The sequence below is a fragment of the Acinonyx jubatus genome, chromosome E1 (genome assembly GCF_027475565.1).
Source record: "Acinonyx jubatus isolate Ajub_Pintada_27869175 chromosome E1, VMU_Ajub_asm_v1.0, whole genome shotgun sequence".
Lineage (NCBI taxonomy): Eukaryota > Metazoa > Chordata > Mammalia > Carnivora > Felidae > Acinonyx > Acinonyx jubatus.
In genome coordinates this window covers 57,696,675-57,719,878 of record NC_069397.1, presented here as the reverse complement: position 1 = coordinate 57,719,878, position 23,204 = coordinate 57,696,675, and the positions used below count along the sequence as shown (strand labels likewise).

General features: G+C 57.4%; 1 protein-coding gene across 4 annotated transcripts in view; it reads left to right on the top strand.

The window, feature by feature from the left end:
• Positions 1–22,710, top strand: part of TBC1D16 (TBC1 domain family member 16) — a 73,049-nt gene extending 50,339 nt beyond the window's left edge. For 2 of the 4 annotated variants that reach the window (XM_027052573.2, XM_027052572.2), the window contains exons 4-12: positions 9,053–9,214; positions 10,178–10,325; positions 11,267–11,434; positions 11,889–12,037; positions 13,313–13,447; positions 14,207–14,393; positions 16,139–16,318; positions 18,875–19,021; positions 20,119–22,710. In XM_027052573.2, coding sequence (XP_026908374.2) covers positions 9,053–9,214; positions 10,178–10,325; positions 11,267–11,434; positions 11,889–12,037; positions 13,313–13,447; positions 14,207–14,393; positions 16,139–16,318; positions 18,875–19,021; positions 20,119–20,367 — 1,525 coding nt within the window. In that variant the 3' untranslated portion in view covers positions 20,368–22,710. The remainder of the gene's footprint in view (positions 1–9,052; positions 9,215–10,177; positions 10,326–11,266; positions 11,435–11,888; positions 12,038–13,312; positions 13,448–14,206; positions 14,394–16,138; positions 16,319–18,874; positions 19,022–20,118) is intronic. The other 2 variants (XM_053212798.1, XM_053212799.1) reach the window with 2 other exon arrangements.
• Positions 22,711–23,204: the final 494 nt, after the last annotated feature.

Here is a 23,204-nt window from a genome sequence, read left to right as displayed (position 1 = left end):
ATGATATATTAAAATATTCTCCTGTTAGAAATTCAGTAACAGGGGCGCCTGGGTGGCTCAGTCGGTTAAGCGTCCGACTTGGGCTTAGGTCATGATCTCACAATTCATGAGTTCGAGCCCCGCATCGGGCTCTGTGCTGACAGCTCGGAGCCTGGAGCCTGCTTTGCATTCTGTGCCTCCCTCTCTCTCTGCCCCTCCCCGACTCACACTCTGTCTCCTTCTCTCTCTCTCAAGAATAAACATAAAAAAAATTTTTTTTAAATATTGGTGGATTTTTTTTACTTTATTGAGGTATAATATGTGTATGTTAAATTGCATATATTTGAAGTGTATAGTTGCTGAATTTTGACACACACACACACACACACACACACACACACCAGTAAGGCGATCACCACAATCATGTTAATGAGCATATCCATCACCTCCAAATTTCCTTTGTGTCCCTTTGTAATCCACCCCTTCCTCCAGCCCCTGCCCCCTAAATGACTTTTCTGCTTTCTGTCACTATAGATTAGTTTGCATCTCCTAGAATTTTCTATAAATGGAACCATGCAGTATGTACTCTTTCTTCTGTCCAGCTTCTTTCACTCAGCATGACGATTTCACGATGTACCCAGACTTCTGTGTGAATGAGTCAAGAGTTCATTCATTTCTGTTGCCGAGTCCTGCTCCATTGTGTGCATAAACCACCACGATGTGTTTATCCATTCACCTGCTTATTATCCCCTCACCCGCTAGGTTGTTCTCCGTTCTCAGCTGCTTTCCACCTTTATGCAGAACTCTTGCGTGTGGACGTAGGTTTTTACGTCTTTTGATAAACACTTGGGAGTGGGATGGCCGGGTCATATGGTGAGTGGGTGCTTAACTTTTTAAGCAACTGCCAGACTGTTTTCCAAAGTGGTTGCCCCGTGTTGCACTCCCACCAGATGTGTGTGTGAGAGGTCTGGGTGCTTGCTGTCCTCATCAGCACTTGGTAGGGTCACAGTCAGGCTTTTCAATCCTAACGTGTGTGTGGGAGTATCTCATGGTGGTTTTAATTTACATCTCCCTGATTACTATTGTCGCTGGGTATCTTTTCATATAACCTTTTGAGTCCCGTTTTTTCCCCTTGATATGTTTCTGATTCACCCATGTTGTTATGTGTATCACGGTTTCTTCCTTTTTATCGCCGAGTGGTATTCCGTTGTCCATTCCATTGGACATACTTCTTTATCCACTGACCAGTTGAAAGACCCAGCTGCTGGCTCTTGGTTTTGTGGTTATGAATAAAAATGCTATCAGCACGCACACACAGATTTTTATGCGAGCATTTTTCATTTCCCTCGGGTAAGTACCGAGCAGTGGGATTGCTGGGTCATGTGGTAAGGGCGTGTTCCCAAAGTGGATTCTCACTTTGCATTCCCGCCAAGCCACATGTGAGTCTGGCTGCTGTGGTTCCCGCCGGCAGTCCAGACTGTCAGTGTACGCTTGTGTTGTAGTGTTCCTCATAGGTGTGTGCTGTGCTGTTGTATCGCTTTGTGGTTTCCGTTTCTGTTTCTCTCCCGACCAACCATGTCGAGCACCTTTTCATATGTGTACTTGCCCCCTTTTTGTGGTGAAGCGCCTTTTCAGATCTTTTGCCTGTTTTTAAATTGCGTTTGTTTTCTCATTACTGACTTTGAAGTTTCTTTATACGTTCTGGATATAGATCGTTTATCAGAGATGTGTTCTACATGTATCTTTTCTCAGTCTGTGGCTTGTCTTTTTAATTTTCTTAGCAGTGTCTTTCAAAGAGCAGAAATTTGTCATTTTAATAAAGTCCTGTGTATCAAGTTTTTTCTTTTATGGATCGTGCCTCGGTGTCATAGCTAAGAAATCTATGTCTGACAGTACTATCGAGTTTCAAGAATGTCTCCTACAGGGAGGGGCACCTGGGTGGCTCAGTCGGTTGAGCCTGCCACTCTTGCTTTCGGCTCAAGTCATGATCTCGTGGTTTGTGGGTTCAAGTCCTGCATCAGGCTCTGTGCTGACAGCACAGAGACTGCTTGGGATTCTCTGTCTCCCACATTCTCTCTTCTTCTCCCACACACATGGTCTCTGTCTCGAAATGAATAAATAAACTTAAAAAAAAAAAAAGAGTGTCTCATACATATTCTGGGTAATCTTTTATTGGATATATGTGTTGTGAATATTTTCTCCAGGCTGTGGCTTGAATGTCTATGTTATTTTGAAAAGAGTTTTTAATTTTCCAGTTTATTAATTATTTCTGTGATTATGCATTTTGTATTCTAAGAAATCTTGGCCTATTCTAAGGTGGCTAAGACTTCTTTTACAGATTCTTCTAGTAGTTGTATAATTTTAGGCATCACATCCAGATCTGTGACCCATTTTGAGTTAATTTTTGTATACAACATGAAAAAAGAAGTGACGTTAATTCTTTTTCATATGGATATCCAGTTGATCTAACCCCGTTTGTGGAAGAGCACTCCTTTCTCCATGGAACTGTCCTTGCGTCTTTGTCAATAATCAATTGATCATATTTCTCTACTTCTGGGCTCTCCATTCCGTACCATTGATATGAAAGTCTATGTTTTCACCCTTGCCAGACTGCCTTGATTACTGTGGGTTTATAATGAGTCTCAAAATCAGATAAGTCCTTCAACTCTCTACTTTTTTTTGTAATTGCTTTGGTTCTTCTAGGTGTTTTGCATTTCCATATGAATTTTAGAGTCAGCCTGACAATTCCTACCCCCCGAAAAGGTCCTACTGGAATACTGATTGCGACTGTGTTGAATTTATAGATCAGTTTGGTAGGATTACCATCTTAACAATATTGACTGTTTCAGTCTATGGACATGGTGTATCTCTCCATTTATTTACATTTCCTTTAATTTCTTTCAGCAAGGTTTTGTGTTTTTCAGTATGGAGGTCTTGAATGTCATTGGTTTGATTTATTTCTGAATATTTTATGTAGAGATCTTTTTGAAGGGGGTCCTATAAATGGAATTTTTAATTTATTATATTTGTCAGTTGTCTGTTGTTAGTCTTTAAGAGTACAATTAATTTCTTTTGTCTACATTAACCTCTTATCCTGTAATCTTGCTAAGCTCACTTATTAGTTCTATTAGTTGTTTTGTAAATTTCATGCGATTTTTTTGTGTGTAAATAACTGTATCATCTGCACACAGGGACAGTTTCACTTCTTCTTTTCTGATCTTTATGCATTTTGTTTCTTTTCGCATCTTATGGAGAGGCTAGAGCCTCCAGTGTTGTACTGAACAGAAGTGATGAAAACAGGCATACTAACCTTATCCTGATCATGGGGGAAACAATTCAGTCTCTATCACTGAGTCTCTATCACATTAAGTGTAGAATGTTTCTAGGTGACCTTTAGCAACTTAAGGAAGTTCCCTTCTATTCCTATATTGCTGATGGCTTTTATCATGAATGAGTGTTTTTGTCAAATATTTTTTCTTTTTTGTGTGTGTGTTTATTTTTGAGAGAGACACAGCATGAGTGGGGGAGGGGGAAAGAGAGGGAGACACAGAATTCCAAGCAGGCTCCAGGCTCCGAGCTGTCAGCACAGAGCCCAACGTGGGGCTCAAACCCACAAAGCGTGCGATTATGACCTGAGTCGAAGTTGGACACTGAACCGACTGAGCCACCCAGGCGCCCCTGTCAAACAGTTTTTCTGTATCTATTTATGTATGTGTTTTTTTGTGGCCATCAATCTTAGGATCGATATTTAAAAATGAAAATAAAGGGTCAAACTGTATAAACATTTTTAAGCTGTTTGCATCTTATTTCCACATTGCCAGAAAGAAAAGTTTGACCAGGATACAGTCCCCACCCTGTGGCTATGCAAGGGTGTCCATTTTCCCAAACCCTTACCTACACTACATTTTATAGTTTTTTGCTTATTGCCAATTTCATGGACCTAGACCTCTCCCCAGAGTCCCTTGTTTCATTTCCATTTATTTCATTCTCTGGACACAGAAATGTCATTGTTCATTTGTATTTATTCTCCAGCGAATTGTTTTTTCTTGTTTTAACAGATGTTATTTTTTAGAGCAATTTTAGGTTCATTAAAAAAGTCAAGAGGAAGGCAGAGAGATTTCCCCTATACCTCTTGCTCTGACTCATGCATATCCTCCCTCATTATCAGCATCCCACACCAGAGGGTATGTTTGTTACAACTGCTGAACCTCTGTTGACACATCATTATCACTCCAAATCCATAGTTTACGTTAGAGCTCACTCTTGGTGTTGTACATCTGACGTGTTTTAACAAATGCGTAATGACATATATCTAAATTTATAGCATCATACAGAGTACAGTTGATCCTTGAACAATGTGGGGGTGAGGGGTGCCGACCCCCCCCCCACGCTCAAAATCCACATATAACTTTTGAGTCTCCAAAGACCTAATTACTAATAGCCTACTGCTGATCGGAAGCCTTACCAACGTCATAAGAAGTTGACTAACACATACTTCGGATGTTATATGCAGTATACACTGTATTCTTACAAGAAAGTAAACTAGAGAAGAGAAGATGTGATTAAGAAAATCATAGGAAATGGCACCCAGATGGCTTAGTTGGTTGAGCATCTGACTCTTGATCTCGGCTCAGGTCACGATCTCACAGTGCATGAGAGCGAGCTCCGCATCGCGCTGTGTGCTGACCCCGCGGAGCCTGCTTGGGATTCTCTCTGGCTCCCTCTCTCTCTGCCCCTCCCCTGCTAGCGCTCCCTCAAAATAAATAAATAAACTTCAAAATTACACACAAAAAAAGAAAATCATAAGGAAGAGAAAGTGTGCTTACAGTACCACACAGTATTTATGGGGAAAAATCCAGACAAAGCGGACCCTGCAGTTCAAACCCGCGTTGCTCAAGGGTCATATGTAGTTTTACTGACCTAAAAATCGCCCGTGCTCTGCCTATTTATCCCTTCCCCCTCCCCTCAACCCCTGACAACCCTGATCCTTGAACTGTGGCCATAGTTGTGACTTTTCCAGAACGTCATATCGTTAGCAGCATCACATAGTCTGTGGCATTTCCAGACCGGCCTCTTTCACTTAGCAATGTGCATTTAAGGTTCCTCTGTGTCTCTTCATGGCTTGATGGCTCATTTCTTTTTAGAGCTGAATAATATTCCGTTGTCTGGATGGACTGAAGTTCGTTCATTCATCTACTGAAGGACATTGTGCTTGTTGCTTCCAGGTTTTGGAAATTATGAGGGGCCACCAAAGGGAGGCATTATTTCCAGCCCCCTCCCCACCCCACCCCCACCGCTCCACACGCACACACACCGCCACAAACCCACACCCCCTTCCCAGCGCTGCCGCATGCCGTGGGGCAGGCCGAGGCTTCCAGAAAACAGATCCAGCATGGAGACTCACTCGAGCAGAGTCATGGGTGGAAGATTCTCCGGCCAGTGCCGTGGCCAGGAGACCTGATTCGCTGCAGGGGAAGGAGCCTGATTCCCTGCAAGGGAAGGAGCCCATTTCAAACCAGGAGACAGCCCCAGACAGAGGGTCGGCCTCGTACCTTCCAGGGGCAGCTGGCCCCAGGGCAGAAGCCTGCTCGTGCCCTTTCACGGCTCCTGAGGGGGACATTATTTGCATTTATTAACTGATTAATCGATTAACTCCAGACACTATGCTTGGGACTGTGGCTGGGGTTCCAAGGGCTCAAACTAGAGCAAAGTTGATGGACGGCTTGGGTCCCCATGGCGTAGGGCCTGTGATAGCAGATGACTGGATGATCACCTCAGCCACCTAGTGTGACATCTGTCTCCCCATCAAGACCGGCTGCCACAGGGTGATGACCATATCTTGGTGACTTCTGCTTCACCAGCTGCCAGCACATCCTGGCACAGAACAGGAGGTCACTTAACACTCATGCCTGGGGGGTCACCTGGGGGGCTCAGTCGGTTGAGCATCTGACTTTTGGTTTCGGCTCAGGTCATGATCTCACAGTTTGTCGGATCGAGCCCCACGTCGGGCTCTGTGCTGACATCGCGGAACCTCTTGGGATTCTCTCTCTCTCTCTCTCTCTCTCTCTCTGTCTCTCTCCCTCGATTTCTGCCCCTGCCCCAATTGCTCTGTCTCTCTGTCTTTCAAAAGAAATAAACATTAAAAACACAAAAAAAACCAATTCTCATGCCTGGGATGAATCTGTAGGATGTCTGCGAACTTTGAAGCCGTGAGAAAAACAACGGTGAGGAAGTAAGATGTGGGGGAGATTGAAATAGGCCTGGTTTTTAGTTTTTATCTCTGTGCGTGGAGAGCAGCTCGGTTCCAAGAGTATTCCAGTGTGCTCTGTGTAATGTGCTCACACGATTGTTATGTGGGGTGTGTTGAAATTAAACGGACGGTTTATTTGGGCAATCCCTCCCCCAAATACTACGAGTTAGAAATGTGTGGTAGAAAGAGCCAGAAGACGCCAAGTAGCATCACCTCTGTGGACAAATAAAAAGGGGGTGTTTTCAAGTTGCTAAGTTTTGGGGCCATTCGTCACACGGCAGCAGATAACCGGTATTTATAGGAAGGGTCTCTTTTCAGAAAAAGTGTAAGTGGGGAAGAGAAAACCTCCATAATGACTGAGTTGTGGTTCTCAAAGCCAAAGAGGCATGGGGGCCAGATTTTAACCATTTTTACAATATCCAAACTTCTCTCATCCATCCATCTATCGCTCTATCATCTATTATTTATAGAAAGAGAGAGCACAAGCAGGAAAGGGGCAGAGAGAGAGGGAGAGAGCGAGAATCCCAAGCAGGCACTGCACTGTCGGCACGGAGCCCGACATGGGGCTCCAGCCCACGAACGGCGAGACCATGACCTGAGCCAAAGTCAAGAGCTGGACGCTCAACCACCCGAGCCATCCGGGTGCCCCTAAAATATCTAAATTTTCTCTTGCTTTTCTTCATCCTGAGCCTTTTGAGTCAGCCGAAACAATAGGTTGATAGAACCCCAGTGGTAGGTCCCAAGCGTAGTGTCTGGAGTTAATCGATTAATCAATTAATAAGTGCTAATAATGTCCCCCTCAGGAGCCGCGGAAGGGCGCGAGCAGCCTTCTGCCCCGAGGCCAGCTGCCCCTGGAAGGTACGAGGCCGACCCTCTGTCTGGGGCTGTCTCCTGGTTTGAAATGGGCTCCTTCCCCTGCAGGGAATCAGGTCTCCTGGCCACGGCACTGGCCGGAGAATCTTCCACCCATGACTCTGCTCGAGTGAGTCTCCATGCTGGATCTGTTTTCTGGAAGCCTCGGCCTGCCCCACGGCACGCGGCAGCGCTGGGAAGGGGGTGTGGGTTTGTGGCGGTGTGTGTGCAGGTGGAGCGGTGGGGGGGGGGGGTGGGGAGGGGGCTGGAAATAATGCCACCCTCCGGTGGTCCCTCTCCAGCCGGGTTTGGAGGCGAGCCTGGGAAGCACGTGGAGCCCGTGATCTCCCAGCCGCGGGGGCCTCGTTGTTCAGTAAGCAGATTACGAGATGCTGCATCAGGTGCGTGGTGGGGGGTGGTCTTCAGACCTGCCACTTGCCTTGTTTTGCAAACAATGATCGTATAGTGCAGCCCGGTCAGGGTCCACTCCGGAAGGCGGCGACTCCCTCAGCCTTTTTGGGTCTGCCGCGTGGCCACAGAGGTTCGGCTCGCCTACCCACCTTCCCATATCCAGCTACTGATTTGTATCTGAATCTGTCCCCTGGGAGTGCCCAGGTGCCCCACAGAAATGGCGGGACCTGGCTCGGCCCAGTGTCCTCAGACAGGGAGGGCAGAAAAGCCGCCGGCTCCCGCACACCGGGCCGACTGATGTTCTAGAAGCAGCAAAGGTTCTAAAAGGCCGGTCTTTTCTCTTTGAGGATGCCCCAAGTTCTGAGGGATTGTGCGTGAACCACCCCTTGTGGCTTCGTGCAGAGAACTGGTGCCTTTTTGAGGAAGAGGCACCTCGGGATTAAGTGCCTCTGACGCTTTTATGCTCTGGGCTGAAACAGGGAAGCTGGAGAAGGCCATTGCTGTCGCCTCTCTGTAGGATGCCGGGGTGGGGGCCCAGAACTGATGCTTGCTTTTACTCGGGTTACATTTTCGTCGGCTTTTGCTAGATGCTACTGTTAAATCTCCACAGATGGCACTTAGCCTGCGGTGTGGCGGAATCCACGTAATAAAATGCTTTGCAACTGGGGTTTTAAACAAATTCAGGAACTTAAAAAAAAAAAACCCTAATAAATGGGGTTGTGTTGCTGAACTTGGAGCTTAGAGGCCGGCAAGTATGGCGGTAAGGACCTGGCTCTCCAAGCTTGGGTCCAAAAACCGACTCTACCGCCTGCCAGCTGTGTGACCTTGGGCAAGCCCCTTAACCTCTCTGGGCCTCAGTTCCTCTTCTGTACAATGGGGGTAAATGGCACCGCTCCTTTCAAAGGATTATTGCGAGGATTATATGTGATACGTGCCCATGCGAGGTGGTTAATACAGGACCAGGCCCATACTGAGTGTTTCATAAATGTGCATTATTTGTGTTATTGGTATTGATAATTTCCTTACTGAACCATAAACAGAACCAGTGTTTTATTTTTCCAGGAAAATGGTGAACCGGTAGAAACTCAAACAGAAGCCCCACCCCGTCCAAAGGGATCACGAGGCAGCAGGGGGCCCGGCACCGAGCCCTCTGCAGCCCTTGATCATATGCACAAAGGCCTGTTATTATCCTGACTTTGCAAATGTCCACACAAAGGCTCCAAGGGGCTTGATGACCCGCCCAAGGTCACACAGGGAAGGCTTGTGGGGGCGCTCATCTGTCATTAGGGCCACTCACTGCCTCTGTCCGTGTGGGATGCAATTTGATCAAAACACGCCTTCCCTTCCACATGAAATGTAATTTCATGTGTGACTGTAATGGGACCCGTTCGTTCATTCGTTCGTTCCTTCGCTCGCTGGCTCGCTGGCTCACGGGTGTCTGTCTGTGTGCGTGTCTGAGCTGGGCCCGTGCGTAAGTGTGTCCCCCACGCCCTCCCTGCCCTGTCCCCGGGGCGGCGGGGACACAGAGCCGCGTGGCCCTCACGTGACCCGCTCCCCCAGCTCCCCCTGCGGCGCCGACACCCCCCTGCGGTTCCCCGACGGCCACGGCCTCCTGCAGACCCCGCGCTGGGACGAGCCCCAGAGGGCCTGCGCGCTGGAGCAGATCTGCGGCGTGTTCCGCGTGGACCTGGGGCACATGCGCTCCCTCCGTCTCTTCTTCAGGTGAGAGCCTGTCTCCGCGGCTTCCCGGAAGTTGGCTGGGGTTGCAGGGGGCCCAGCGGGCGGGGGCTTCGGGTCCAGTCGGGGCTTGCTTCCCGACATCTCTGAGCCTGTGGGCAGGGGTGCCCGCTACGGTTGCCCCCAGGAACCGGGCCCGGGCAGCTTCCAGACTCTTCCATGCGCCCTCAGGGTCCCACCACCTCCATCCCCCCAAGAGGCTTTGCAGCTCCGCCTGTGTGTGCAGGAAGGGGGCGTGGCTTTCTGGAGGAGGCGCCCCGTTTTCATGGTGGGCGGACCGTCCCTATTAGCGTCCTGTCTAGCAGCCACATCCAATCGCTCCCGAAAGGCAGGGTGGCCCAGCCCCACGCTGGCCCCGGCGGAAGACCTGTGCTCGAAGCACACGTGTCGCTGGAGGGGTCCCAGACCCAGTGCCACAGTCTGGCCTTTCAGGGAAGGGCAGCCGGGGTTGGGCCGAACACCCAGTTGGATGTGCAGTGAGTTTTCCAGAGGATTCTCCCAGGGTGCCCTCCAGGCCGTCCCACCTGGGCTCAAAATCTGATTCCACCTAATGGCATCCACCCCTAGATCTCCTGGAGAGGGGGCACCAGGGAGGGGGGGCACCAGAGAGGAGGGGACACCGGAGAGGGGGGACGCCAGAGGGGGGGGTGTCACTGCTTGGGGCCGGGGACCCAAGGCCGCTCCGGCAGCCCTCCAGGGAGCGAGGACAGTCCTACTTCCCGGCCCCCCCAGGAGGGGGCCGGCTTGCGCTCCTCACCCCAGGGGGCGATGGCTCGCGTGTGGTGTAACTGTCCCCCTGTGGCCCGCAGCCAGACTCCGCGGGGCCTTCCTGTTTCCTGCCCCGGGGGTCAGCGATAGGGGCCTCTGATTATACTTGGACTTGGAAATAAAACCCGGCGTTTACATATTCATTGCTCCCTTCTCCCTCCCCCTGCGACGGCCGCGCAGCGACGAGGCCTGCACCAGCGGCCAGCTGGTCATCGCCAGCCGGGAGAGCCAGTACAAAGTGTTCCACTTCCACCACGGCGGCCTGGACAAGCTGTGCGACGTGTTTCAGCAGTGGAAATACTGCACCGAGACGCACCTCAAGGACCAGGTAGCCCAGAGGGCGACCGGAGGGCCCCGCCGTGGGAGTCGCCCGGCTGCCGAGACTCCCTCCCCTCCTCTTCCCTCCCACGGCGGGGAGGGTCCGGGACTTCCCCGCGCGGAGGCCTCGGAGGGGTGTGACCCGAGCCTGTCCGCGGTCGCTGGGCGGCTGAGAGGGCAGCAACTTTGGATTTGAAGCCTGTGCCCAGGGCTTCTTGTAAAGTCAGTGCTGTGCACTTGAAAAATCATGTTTTGACAAGGCTTCCTGCCATATTTTGCTCAATCTACATACAAATGTAATAAGAGCTCTTTAATTATCTGTTCAAGATACTGTATGTGCTTATTAGAAAGGGGCTGACTTTCAGATTCCCTTCCTTCCCACCGAGCCTCCTGCTGGCTTCCCTCATTACACTAGCGTGGCTTTTTTTTCCCCCTACATTGAGCAACCTTTGATTTTTGAATTAAATGTCAGCCGCAGTTTTGCCCCGGATTCGTGACTGCCCGTGGAGACAACCTGACAGGCGGGCTCCCTGCTCGCGGAACAGCGGCCCCTTTGTCTGTGGCCAATCACATGTAATTTATTGCAGGCCCTCCCGGCCGAGGGAAGTTGGGCCGTACGAGGCATTAATTCCGTTTTTGCGGCCGGGGTCGCGGAGAGAGTGGGGGCGGTGGCGAGGGGGCCGCGGTCTCGGTCGGTCTGTGGGAGTGGGCCGGGGAGCCTGGGCGGCCGCGGGGGGACGAGGGGGAGGGGAGGGATCGATGTTAAGAAGAAGGTATTTTCATTTTAATTGCGGCTAATTACGCTCGCCCAAGCGGGGTCTGCGTGCAGGGGAGAGCGCGCCCCGCTGCCGTCAGGAGGGGGGGGGGGGTGGGGGTGGGGGGGTGTTTGGCGTCCTGGGGAGGGCGGGCACCAGTGAGGTGCACAGCGCCCCGAGGTGTCTTCCCGGCCAGCAGGTCGCCGACGAAAAGACGTGCATACAGTTCTCCATCCGCCGCCCCAAGCTGCCCTCCTCGGAGACGCACCCCGAGGAGGGCGTGTACAAGAGGCTGGACGTGGCGGCCTGGCTGCACCACCTGAACGAGCTGGGCCAGGTGGAGGAGGAGTACAAACTGCGCAAGGTGAGCCAGCCCGCGGGGAGGGGGGAGGCGGGCGGCCGAGGCGCGGCGCGAGCGGCTGTGTGAACGCGCCCATGTAGCAATCAAAGGGGCTGCGCTGAAAAGGAAACCCTCCGGAGCGGGTTTGGGGGACCCCGCGTCAGCCTGTATAGAAGAGCTCGCGGCGCAATGCGGCGCTTCCAAAACCAGGATTAGGCCGCGACGTGAGAACGATACGTTCGTCGGAGCGCCACACCAGGGTGGGCATTGACATTGAAATGAGCCTGGTTGTCTCCTGTATGGGAATGGAGGGCCTCCACTCTCCCCTCCAAACATGTGCAAATTGCAGCGATGTGAATCAAGGCATCAGCTGTCAGGAAGGCCCCGCAAAGCCACCACAACACAAATCTCCGGGGATTTGGGGGTGCTTTGAGCGGCCCTGTTTGGGCCCCTCCCCAACTTTTGCCGCTTCCTGCAGGCCATTTTCTTCGGCGGCATTGATGTGTCAATCCGGGGGGAGGTCTGGCCTTTCCTGCTGCGGTATTACAGCCACGAGTCCACGTCGCAGGAGAGGGAGGCGCTGCGGGCGCAGAAGCGAAAGGAATACGCCGAGATCCAGCAGAAGAGGTAAGGGCCACCCGCCCGCCCCGGCCGCCCAGGGGCATGTCAGCTGCAAAGGCAATTTGAGGCGCAATCCCGCATTGATAATACGTTCCGTGACCCAGAGTTTCTTTCGAAAATGGGTCCCAGGCACGGAGTGATAGGCTTGGATAAGTGCCGTCATTATCCGCAGCGCTGCTCTTTAGCTCTGTGTCAAGGTTTTAGAGTTCTTTTTCAACAGACTTAACTAGGCACTGACATCCCGCCAGGAACGCTGGGGTGGCGGGGAGGGGCGGGTTGGGGGAAGGCAGCTGGAGCCGGACTGGGGAGGTCTCTCTGGGTCTGGCTGACCCCAGGCTGTGTTGGGGACCCGTGGAAAGCCTCGGATATGCACACCCCCAAGTCAGTGGAGGGGGGGAGGGGGCTGGAGGGTGTGCCAGCCGCAGCAGCAAGCAGCCCCCATCGAGAGCACCCAGCCCCCATCGGGAGCACGCAGTCCCATCGAGAGCACCCAGCCCTCATCGGGAGAACGCAGCCCCCATCGGAAACACCCATCCCCCATCAGGAGCACCCAGCCCCCATCGGGAGCACGCAGCCCCCATAGGGAGCACACAGCCCCCATCGGGAGAACGCAGCCCCCATCGGAAACACCCATCCCCCATCAGGAGCACACAGCCCCCATCAGGAGCACCCAGCCCCCATCGGGAGCACGCAGCCCCCATAGGGAGCACACAGCCCCCATCGGGAATACCCAGCCCCCATTGGGAGCACCCACCCCCATCAGGAGCACGCAGCCCCCAAGGGAATACCCAGCTCCCATCGGGAGCACCCATCCCCCATCAAGAGCACCCATCCCCCATCGGGAGCACACAGCCCCTATCAGGAGCACTCAGCCCCCATCGGAAACACCCACCCCCATTGGGAGCACGCAGCCCCTGTCGAGATCACCCATCCCCCATCGGGAGCACCCATCCCCCATCGGGAGCACCCAGCCCCCATTGGGAGCACCCAGCCCCCATCGGGAGCATGCAGCCCCATCGGGAGTACACAGCCCCCATTGAGAGCACCCAGCCCCCATCGGGAGCATGCACTCCCCATCTGAAACACCCATCCCCCATCGGGAGCACCCAGCCCCCATCAGGAGCACCCAGCCCCCATCAGAAACACCCATCCCCCATAGGGAACACTCAGCCCCCATCAGAAACACCCAGCCCCCATCGAGAGCAGGGGTTGGGAGGGGCAGGCCCTGCCAGGAGTGTGTGCTGCTCCTCAGCCCTGGGCGGGTGCCCTGCTCTGTGCCAGGCTCTCCATGACCCCTGAAGAGCACAGAGCGTTCTGGCGCAATGTGCAGTTTACCGTGGACAAGGATGTGGTCCGGACAGATCGGAGCAACCAGTTCTTCCGGGGGGAGGACAATCCGAACGTGGAGAGCATGAGGTACGCACCTCCCCCGGCCAGTGTGGTTCCTTCCCGAGGGGAGGAGAGCCCCTCCCCACTTCACTGCCTCGTCTGCCTCTCTGGGAGTGTCACCTTACCCCACGGGGCCTCCTCGGCCATCGGCCGTCCGTCTGTCCGGGAAGTCAAGGAACGGCAGCAGTAGCGTGTAGCCTCTGCTCGGCTTGGGGGCTTTCTCCCAGGTTCGTACAATCAACGCTCCAAAAGCAGAGGGACATTAGCCACTGTAGGCTGCGTCAGTCAACATCGCATGGCCACGGCGTCCCCGGGAAGCCCTGTAGGCCCCTCCCCGGGTACCAGCAAGGCCGCGCACTCCCCGGGGCATCCACCAAGCCTGCCTTTGCTTGGTTCACACTAAGCCCGGGGGGAGCCTTCCCCTGGTGGTCCTCCAGCCCATAAAGCCACACAGAGCCCAAGGCTGGCATCTTTGACCTTACGCTGCTGCCTGGCAAATAATTGCACAAAATTAGCAGCCCATAAAAATGTCCCCGCCAGCCCACCCTTTGTCACAGGCAGGCACTGGGAAGAACATTGGACCCACACTCCACCTCTGGGGGTCTGGCCTATAGGCCACTCCATTGCCTTAGAGTCTGAAGACAGTCCCCAGAGCGGCCTTCCTCATCCTCGATCGAAGCGAAGGGGGGGATCCCTGGCAGCCCCGGGTCCTTCCACCCTGGGTGACATGCCACCGAGGGTGCGGCAAGGGCGGGCTGCACTGACCACTCTGCACTGTGTCGCCAGGAGGATCCTGCTGAACTACGCGGTCTACAACCCCGCCATCGGCTACTCCCAGGGCATGTCAGACCTGGTGGCGCCCATCCTGGCCGAGGTCCTGGATGAATCAGACACCTTCTGGTGCTTTGTGGGTTTGATGCAGAACACGATCTTCGTCAGCTCTCCTCGGGACGAGGATATGGAGAAACAGCTGGTGAGGCTTGGGGCCGAGGGTCACAGTGTGCCGGGAGAGAGCACACCTCCTGCCGGGTCTCTGCTGTGGGTCAGGAAGCAGAAAAGCCAGGGTGGGCATTGCCTACGGGGCCTGGGGGCTTAGCTCCGGCCGGCTCCCTGGGAGGAACACGCGCTATTCGGAGTCCCGCGATGCTGGCTGCCACCCCCACCCCATGCCCCCTGCAGGCTGGGCTGTGCATCGAGGCCCCTCCCCTGGTGGCCTCCTGCCTCCCTGCAGGTGGCATCCCAGCCCAGGCTCCCTGGTGGAGTGAGGAAAGGGAGGCCCATCACACCTGGCCCTGTGCTTCACAGAGTGGGTCCTCGGGTGCATCCGGGCTGCTCCCTACACAGTCCGAGGCCGGCAGGCCGCCTGAGTGGGCAGGAAGGGGAGGCTTCTGAGGCCCCCTGGGCAGTCGCCACACCCCATCCAAGGCAGCAGGCCTACCCTGCGGCACCCGGCCAGCTCGCCCCCTCCTCCTGCCCCCCCCCACCCTGCACAGACCAGGCAGCTGTGTGTTCCAGTCACCTGCCGAGTGCCAGGTGGAGGGCACCGGGATGTGGTCTCAGCTCCCCTGTCCCAGAGACAGCCCCGGCCTGGGAGCTGGCGGAGATGGGAAGTGATGCAGGCAGATCAGGCCGACCCTGCAGCACTCGGGACCTGCCCAGACTCGGCTGAGCACAGGTTCGGGCACTGACACTGTGCGGCCGGTCTTGTGGGACCGGATATGTCCCGTACGATGAGGGAGGAGCTGAGTGGAGCGGCTCGAATGCCAGGGCCAAGGACTGACTGAATGGGAGCAGGGCACAGCTGGGGACCCGCAGATGGGTGGGGGGAGGGGGATCAGGATCCCGGAGGCAGGGCTGGGAGGGTGAGGGGTGCCTGGGTTGGGGGGGTGGGGACGTCCGGCTGGGAGGGGCAGGCCGCATTGTCGGTCTTGACCCTGTGGCGGGCCGGAGTGTGCAGAAACTGGCCGGTCAGCAGCAGCCCCTAGGAGGGCCAGGACCACCCCAGCGGCCGTCTTGAGTGGGATGGTGGGCTGCTGGCATGGGAGGGGCCTGTGAGCCACAGAGCCCTGCCCCAGGTCCCCCTGCCCCCGCTGCCCTCTCTCTGCATCAGCTCTGTGATGTCAGGTTTCCACGGCACCTGGGGAGACGATTACGGGGTCTGACACGATTCGCCCCAGACGGGCTCACGCAGCACATGGCCCCGTGACTCATTATCTGCCGGAGATGATTTTCTGATGGCTCTGAAGTCAGCCTCCATGTTGTCTGTCCCACGTCACTGGGTGGTGACCTCAAGCGCAGGAATCGAGTGCCCTGGGGTTCAGAAACGCCCCCTCCCTGCTCCAAGTCAGCTCTGGAAGATGATGGGTCTCGGAGGGGGAGGTGGTTGGGCTGGCGGGGGGCGGGGCCCACACATCATCTGCTCGCCTTCCCGGGAGGAGGGGTGTCAGAAACAGCGCCGTGCGGCCCCTCCCACCGCAGCCGGGCACCTTGCTCTGCCTGGCCCTGCCAGGGCCACGCCCCCAAGTGATCGGAAGTCTGGGATAAACTAGCCGATTCCAGCAGCAGATTAAAGTGAGCGGGTGCAGACACGGGCCGCCGTCGGAAGCCCGGCGCTCGGCGTGCGTGCTGCTTGGGTGGGGGGGCCGGAGGAAGGGCCCCCGTGGGAGCGGGCGCCTGGCGTGGAGCCCGAGGCCTCACGGGTCCCGGCCTCGCCCCCAGCTCTACCTGCGGGAGCTGCTGCGACTGACCCACCTGCGCTTCTACCAACACCTGGTGTCGCTGGGCGAGGACGGCCTACAGATGCTTTTTTGCCACCGCTGGCTGCTGCTGTGTTTCAAGCGCGAGTTCCCCGAGGCCGAGGCCCTGCGGATCTGGGAGGCCTGCTGGGCCCACTACCAGGTGAGCCAGCGCGGGCGCTGGTCAGCGTCCGCACCCCGCAAAGAGGGCGGGGGCCCGCGCGCCGGCTGGAGGGCCCCCTCCTCTGCGGCGCCTGCCCCCGTAACCCACACGTCAGCCCCGCGCTCGCAGCTGCCGGCTGGCCCCGTGGGGCTGGCTTCAGACCTGCAGCTCGCCTCCCCGAACTGAGATAGACGCGACTGCCCGCTCGCTGGGCTCATTACCACCTTCTGGGGCCGAGCTCCCTGCTGCCACAGCCACTCAGTGTGAAGGACGGCGTCACAGGGTGAGCAGGCCCCCTGCAGCCCAGGACGCCTGTGCCCACCTACCAGGCCCCCGGGCCCGCCCCGCCCTCCTTCCTCGCTCAGGACGGCTCCGGGAGAGAGCCCGAGACCCTGCGTCCCCAGCAGCCCCTCTGGAGGCCCCACCGTCCCTCTGCACATTTTCACTGTTATCAGCACCTCTTCTGCAAAGCCCCCGAGAGCCTGTGGCCATCACAGGGCGTTAACTCCCAAATTAGCAACAAGCCGGATGTGCAAGTCTCTTGGAATCCATCAGCCTGTAAAAAAAAAATAGTATTGACGCTTCCGGGAGGTGGCCGGGATCCCTTCGGGAGGAGCCGGCTCTGTTCTCACTGGCAGCCGGGCCGCTCCTGTCACACAGGCCTTGCAGGTACATGGGAGCCCCACCGGCCCGCAGACACGTGCCCCAGCGTGCCCTGGCCTTCCTGATGTTGCTGGAGGAGCATGTCTGGGGGCAGCGAGTCCAGAGACACACGGCTGGTGCCCCAGGCCGTCTATGTACTCGCCCACCCGTGCCCTCCGCCCGCTCTTGCGCCCCCGCCCGGGTCTGACTGCTGCCCGCCTGGAGCGGCGTGCTTGGCGGGTACGTTCGGGGCGAACTCTCTGCGTTCATCAAGGGAACCACTGGTACGGAGGGTCCAAGACGCTGGATCACGTCGTTTTTGTAAACCGTGTCCGCTTCGCAAGGCTTCATCGTGTGCTTTCCCAGCAGCAAATTGGCTGCCCTCGTGACGTCACGTTTAGGCTGACGTCACGAGTGAACTCGAGTGTTGCCCAACAGCCACAGCCACTTTGCAGGGTGATTTTCATCGCTGTGCTCTGGCTACACCCCGAGTTGCACAAAATCTCGTGAAAACCACGGGAGAAGCCCACGTGGACATCTCTGGTGGCTGCCACCTTGCCTGAAGTTCACTAAACAAGTTTACGTCCACGTTGGCCTAGTGTCTTGATGACATTGGCCCCGGGGGCATGGAGGTGGTCCCATAATGGTAGTGGGGGTATGCTTGTCAAGAGTGAGCGCCACGGTGGGGGGAGGCTCCCTTAAAGCGACCCCTGAGAGAGAAAGGCTTTATTCTATCCATTTTCTATTAGCGTGGGGCAAGGGGGCTAGGCTGCCCCAGGCCTTGTCCTGGGAATGAACTTAGCTCTGTCCTGCTGCCCAGCCCTATTTAGGACATACCTCGCCTCGTCCTCCCGACCTTTCCCTCTCAGAGGAGCTGGACACCCCCTTCCTGGAACTCCGCTGTCTCCCACCCCAGCCGGAGTTCACATAGCTGCAGAAGGAACGTTCTGAGACCAAGCGAGTCCATTCCGGATTAGTTCAAAGGCAGGGGCCAGGCAGCCTGGGGGACGGTCTGTCCGGAGCAGGCCGGGCGCTGGCTGTTAGCTCTGCCGGAATTGTGGGCTCCGCCCGGCCCAGTCTAGCTGTTCCATCTGGCTGGCGGGTCGACGCTGGGAGACTAAACACGGGCTTCCTGGTGCTGCTTCCTCTTCCTCTGCCCTTGGGATCGAGGTGGAGTCAAAGGCGGGGCGCTCTCAAAGCGTCCGGGCGGGAGAGCACACAGAATGCACCCCAGTCAAGTGCAAGCCCGCCGGGTGCCGGCTTCCTGCCGCGTGCCTGGCGTTGCCGGGCAGTGGTGGGAGGCGGTCTCCAAGGAGGACAGCAGGATCCTCGGAGGAGTCCTTGCAGAGTCCGCGAAAGACAGCACGATCATCGTAGCGCTCACGGGGGCCGTCAGGAAGCTGTGGTGCTCCTCTCCGTTAGGATCTTCTCGATTTCTTAGCAAGAAACTTAGGGGTCATCTCTGGGGCAGAAGTTGGGATGTTCAGCCTGGAGGCAGGAAGACACTGACCAATGGGTGGCCGCCAGAAAATTCTTTCTTGCCAGCGTGCCCCACTGCCCACCGGAGTGTATTCTGACGCAGCCTGAGAAACGCACCTTTGTGAATAGACCGGAATGAGCCCAGGCCAGACTTCAGAGGGAGCGCGTTCTTTGCCTCCTGTGACCGAGTGCATCCAGAGGGCTCCCCACAAACACAGCAGCAGCCTGTGGGGAGCGCGCGCCCCATCCCCTTGTCCCATCACTGCAGTCCTTGGGTGTGGCGCTGACACTGGCCCATGTGCAGGTGGGGAAGCTGAGGACAAAAGAGGCTTGCGGCTTGCCCGGGGCCACGTGAACTCAGACAGCCTCGCGCCACACCGCTGCACTCAGCCTCCACCTGGGGCCTTAGCTGAACCCTACTCTCCTCCCCCTCAGACGGATTACTTCCACCTTTTCATCTGCGTGGCCATCGTGGCCATTTACGGGGATGACGTCATTGAGCAGCAGCTGGCCACCGACCAGATGCTCCTGCACTTTGGAAACCTGGCCATGCACATGAACGGGGAGCTGGTTCTCAGGAAGGTGAGCGTGTGCTTGCCCCCCCACGTGGCCCCACCCAGCAGGCTTGCGAAGCCCCGCCCATGCACCAAGGCCCGACTCTCACTCAGCATCCCCCCCAACACAGGCCAGGACTGCTCGCAAAGGCCCCGCCCCCACGTGCAGAGCCCCGCCCCCCACAAGCTCCACCCCCCTCGAATTCAGCCCTAACGGCACACACTCCCGTATGGGGGTCCCCGGGGGCTCTCCCCGCCAAGGCCCTGCCCACCCGTCAACCCTGAACCCCACTCAGCCCCCCTGGAATACAGACCCCGCCCCTACGAGCTCCCTGGGGCTCTCACTGCCAAGGCCCCGCCCCCCCAATGAAGGCCCTGCCCCGAAGCTCTGGTTGGAGCGCGGTGCTCCCTGCCAAGGCCCCGCCCCCATAGGCAGAGCCCCGCCCCCCACGCCGACTCCCTCCACTCAGCCCCCACCCCGAACGAACGAACGAAGGCCCCGCCCCCACACGCAGAGCCCCGCCTCCCATGCAGACCCCCTCCGCTCAGCCCCCACCCCGAAGGAAGGCCCTGCCCCCACGCGTCCTTCGGGGGGTGCTCCCTGCCAAGGCTGGGAGGCCCGGCTGGGCTGCACGGGGCTGGCCCTCAGGCCCGGATACTAGAGCCTGCCCCTCGCTGCGTGGACTGAACAGATTCCCGGGGTTGATAGACGGGGTCCGCCCTTTGGGGCACCTCACTCACGGACTCACCGCCCAGAGCCAGGATGCGGAGAAGGCGGCTTTGGGAGAGGGGGGGACGAAGGGGGAAGACGGTGAGCTTTGCCACCCCCCACTTCCCAGCTCCTGCTGGCGATGCTGGTTGTGTGAGCTTGGCAGCGGCCCTCAAAGGCAGCAAGGAGGGACCCGGGGGTCGGCGCCGCAGCCACAGGGGAGACAGACCCTGCCGAGGCTGCACGGGGCAGCCGTGGGGCGGACGGGGCCCCCGGGCACCACGGTTGGGGGCTGAGTCAGAGGGGTCGCCCTGTCCCCGCTCCCCCTTCAGGTGAAGGCCCCCCGGGAGCCTCCTTGCCCCCCCCCCCCCGCGGCAGCCCCGCCCACTGCGTGTCGTCGTGTCCTCTCTCCGCAGGCCAGGAGTCTGCTGCACCAGTTCCGCCTCCTGCCCCGCATCCCCTGCAGCCTGCACGACCTGTGTAAGACGTGCGGGACCGGCATGTGGGACAGCGGCTACATACCCGCCGTGGAGTGCACGGGCCACCACCCCGGCTGGGAGAGCTGCCCCTATGGGGGCACGGTGGAGACGCCTTCGCCCAGGCCCCCCAGAGAAGGCAAGAAGGGCCCCAAGATGCCTCGGGACGGCTTCGGTTTCCGCAGATAGGTCGGACCGCCTGGGCGCGCAGGTCCTGGGCACGTGGGAGGGGGTGGGGATGGGCCGGTGGAAACACGAGGAAGAAGAGACTTGTGGCCACAGGAAGGGGACCTTTTCGTGTGAATGACATCAGCAGAGCCTCGAAGTGACAGAAGTTAAGCCCCGCCAGCTGCCCAGAGAAGAGTCACCTCCCGAAGCAGTGGGACCAGAGCACAGGGCGGTTCCCCCTGCCGATGCAGGCGGGCTGGGTCTCCGTCTGTCCCAGGGGCTCCCCCTGCACCATCAGTGACAAGCGACACTGCCGGGCGATGAGGAAGGACCAGAAGGCCTGTTCGGCCAGCAGCACAGGGAATGCAGAACAGAATGGGGGCCCGGCCCGGCCCGAGACATCCCTGCACGCTGGACACACGTCGTCATCGGGCCCCATTTTCTGAGCAGGCCAGTCTTGCTTTGCACAGCTTCACGGCTTATAGGAAGATGTCTGCAAAAACGAAACACAACAAAAAACGAAAGCCCGGTGATTTCAGAGCAGAGAGATGTGGGAGCGGTGGAGGGTGTGAGAAGCTCAGGGCTTTGTGTCCGTGTAGATGTTTTATACTCCTGGTATGCCTCGGAAACAGCCCGAGCCTCGAGCTGCCGGGAGCTGTCGGACTCGCCTCCCGTAGTGGGGGCGGCTCTACGTGAGCATCATTGACATTGTCCAAGGTCCACCTCACCGAACACAGCGAGCAGCCGGGGGCCATGTGTGCAGGCAGGATGGACAACGTCTGAGGGGAGTGGTGGTGCGTTACGTAACCAACCGAGACAAAGGCACCCGAAAGAACTAGAACTAGATTCCCGCGTGCCCCCGGGCCTGCCCACAGCCTGGGCCTTCCGTAAGTCAGTTTCGCAGGTGGTCGGGCACGGCAGTGGACCGCAGGAATGTAGCCGGCACTCAGGACGCCATCGCCCCTGCCGGGGTCTAGCGGTGGACGGGGGAGGGTATGGCAGAGTTCCCAGCCAGCCGAAGAGCGTCCATGCAGCCGTTGGCACGAGGAGGCCGCTTCTTGAACCGTTGGGATCGTGGAGGCGGGAACCCTCCCGCACACCCTCGAAGGGGTCGTCATGGAGACACAGCCCCAACTAAGTCTTCCTCCCGCTCTCAGCTCTCCTCCCTGGAGAGCAAACAATGCTGCTGGGGCCACGTGAAAAAGATGTGTATCCACAGAAGAGAGGAAGTTGCCGGCCCCCTCCCTCAAAACTTCTCGGTCCCCGTGAGCCCAAGTCCTCTCACAGGCAAGGCGGCCAACACTGGCATCTCCAAGTTCCCGGGGCTCCTGTCCCAGAGCCTTCTGGGGAGACCCTCCTGGAGCCCCCGCCCCGGCCCGCAGATCCTGGGGTGCTGGCTGTTTCAGCCCAGCAGCAGGGTCCAGGCTGGATAGGGGCGGACTTCTCACCTGCTCTGCCTCTGGGGAGAGGGGGGTGCCTTTCTGTGCTGGCCCCCGGTCTGCTTTGGAAAAGGCTTCAGCTAAGCAGGCGCTGTACCGATCCTGCCGTAGACACCACATCCACACAAACAGGAGCATCCGTTATCCGTCGCCATGGCGGTGCTGCGTAACAAATGAGCCCCAAGCCTGGCGGTCTCGCATGCGACCTGAGGGTCAGCGGTTTAGGCTGGGCGCTTCTGGTCTTGGCTGGGTGTGCTCGGGATGGTGACACCCAGGTGGACAGGTCACACCTGGCACTGCGCCATGTTTCTCGAACACCGCCCCCTGCGAGCTAGCCCCGCTCGAGGCAAAAGTGCAGAAGCAGAAATGCACGGGCGCCTTCCCCAGCCTTGGGGGAGGCCACACCTGCTGTCATCCCGTTGCCGGAGCAAGTCACATGGCCGGAGTCAGCACCCAGGGGTGGGGAGCCGGACCCTCCCCTTTAGCAAGAGGAGCCGCGCAGGGACGGCCAGCGGCTGGGAATTCAGAGGGTGACAAACCATACAGTCTGCCACCACCTCCGGGAAGTCTTGGGTCCAAGTGACCCTGTTTGGGAGCCCTCCTGTCAGGGGCATAGCTTCCCCTGTAAAGGCAGGAGACGCCCAAGGGGAAAGAGCGTGCTTCTAGGCTCACCATCTAGCAGGATAGCATCCGTGCATTTTACTGAGATACCTTGTGCCTTTGGGCTGCTGTGTATGTGTGTGCGTGCGTGTGCGTGTGTGTGTGTGTGTGTGTGTGTGTGTGTGTGTGTGTGGTGGGGGGGGGGGGGTCCAGGGAATCCCTCACTTTGGAGGGTCCTGGCTGCAAAGCATCCGTGCTGCATCTCCCGGCTCCCGCAGCTCCCCAAGACCCCTTCCAAGTGCCGCCCACCCTCGCCGCCCCCGCCTCACACCCCCGTGCGCCGCGCCGGGCCCCGGTGACACCTTCGCCTCTCAGAGCAGCCGGTCTCGGAAGCCGGAGACCTGGATGTGTGGGCTCCTGGAGGGCAGGCTGCGCTGGAGGGCTGGGAAGGGCCTCGCAGGGCTCCCTTAATCTGGATGCAATTAGAGGAAACCAGCCAAAAACCCCGCGGCAGCTGTTGCCCCGGGATTATTCCCAGCCAGCAAAAGGCATTAGGGTGATAATTCCGTCATTAGACTTCTAGCCTTCCCACCTCCAAAACGTGCAAATATGGGATAATCAGCCCGGCACGGCCATCCTCCGTGATGTCGCTTATTTAACCCATTTTTTTAAATGACACTTAATGTTATTGGCTGGTGTGCGTGCGCGCGCATACTTAATTTCCCCACCGCTAACGGCTGTGCTGACGCGACGCGACGTTGTCGGGGGCCCCTGGGAAGAGAGGGAGCCTCTGATGCGCGTGTGTTGGCATGGAAGGCG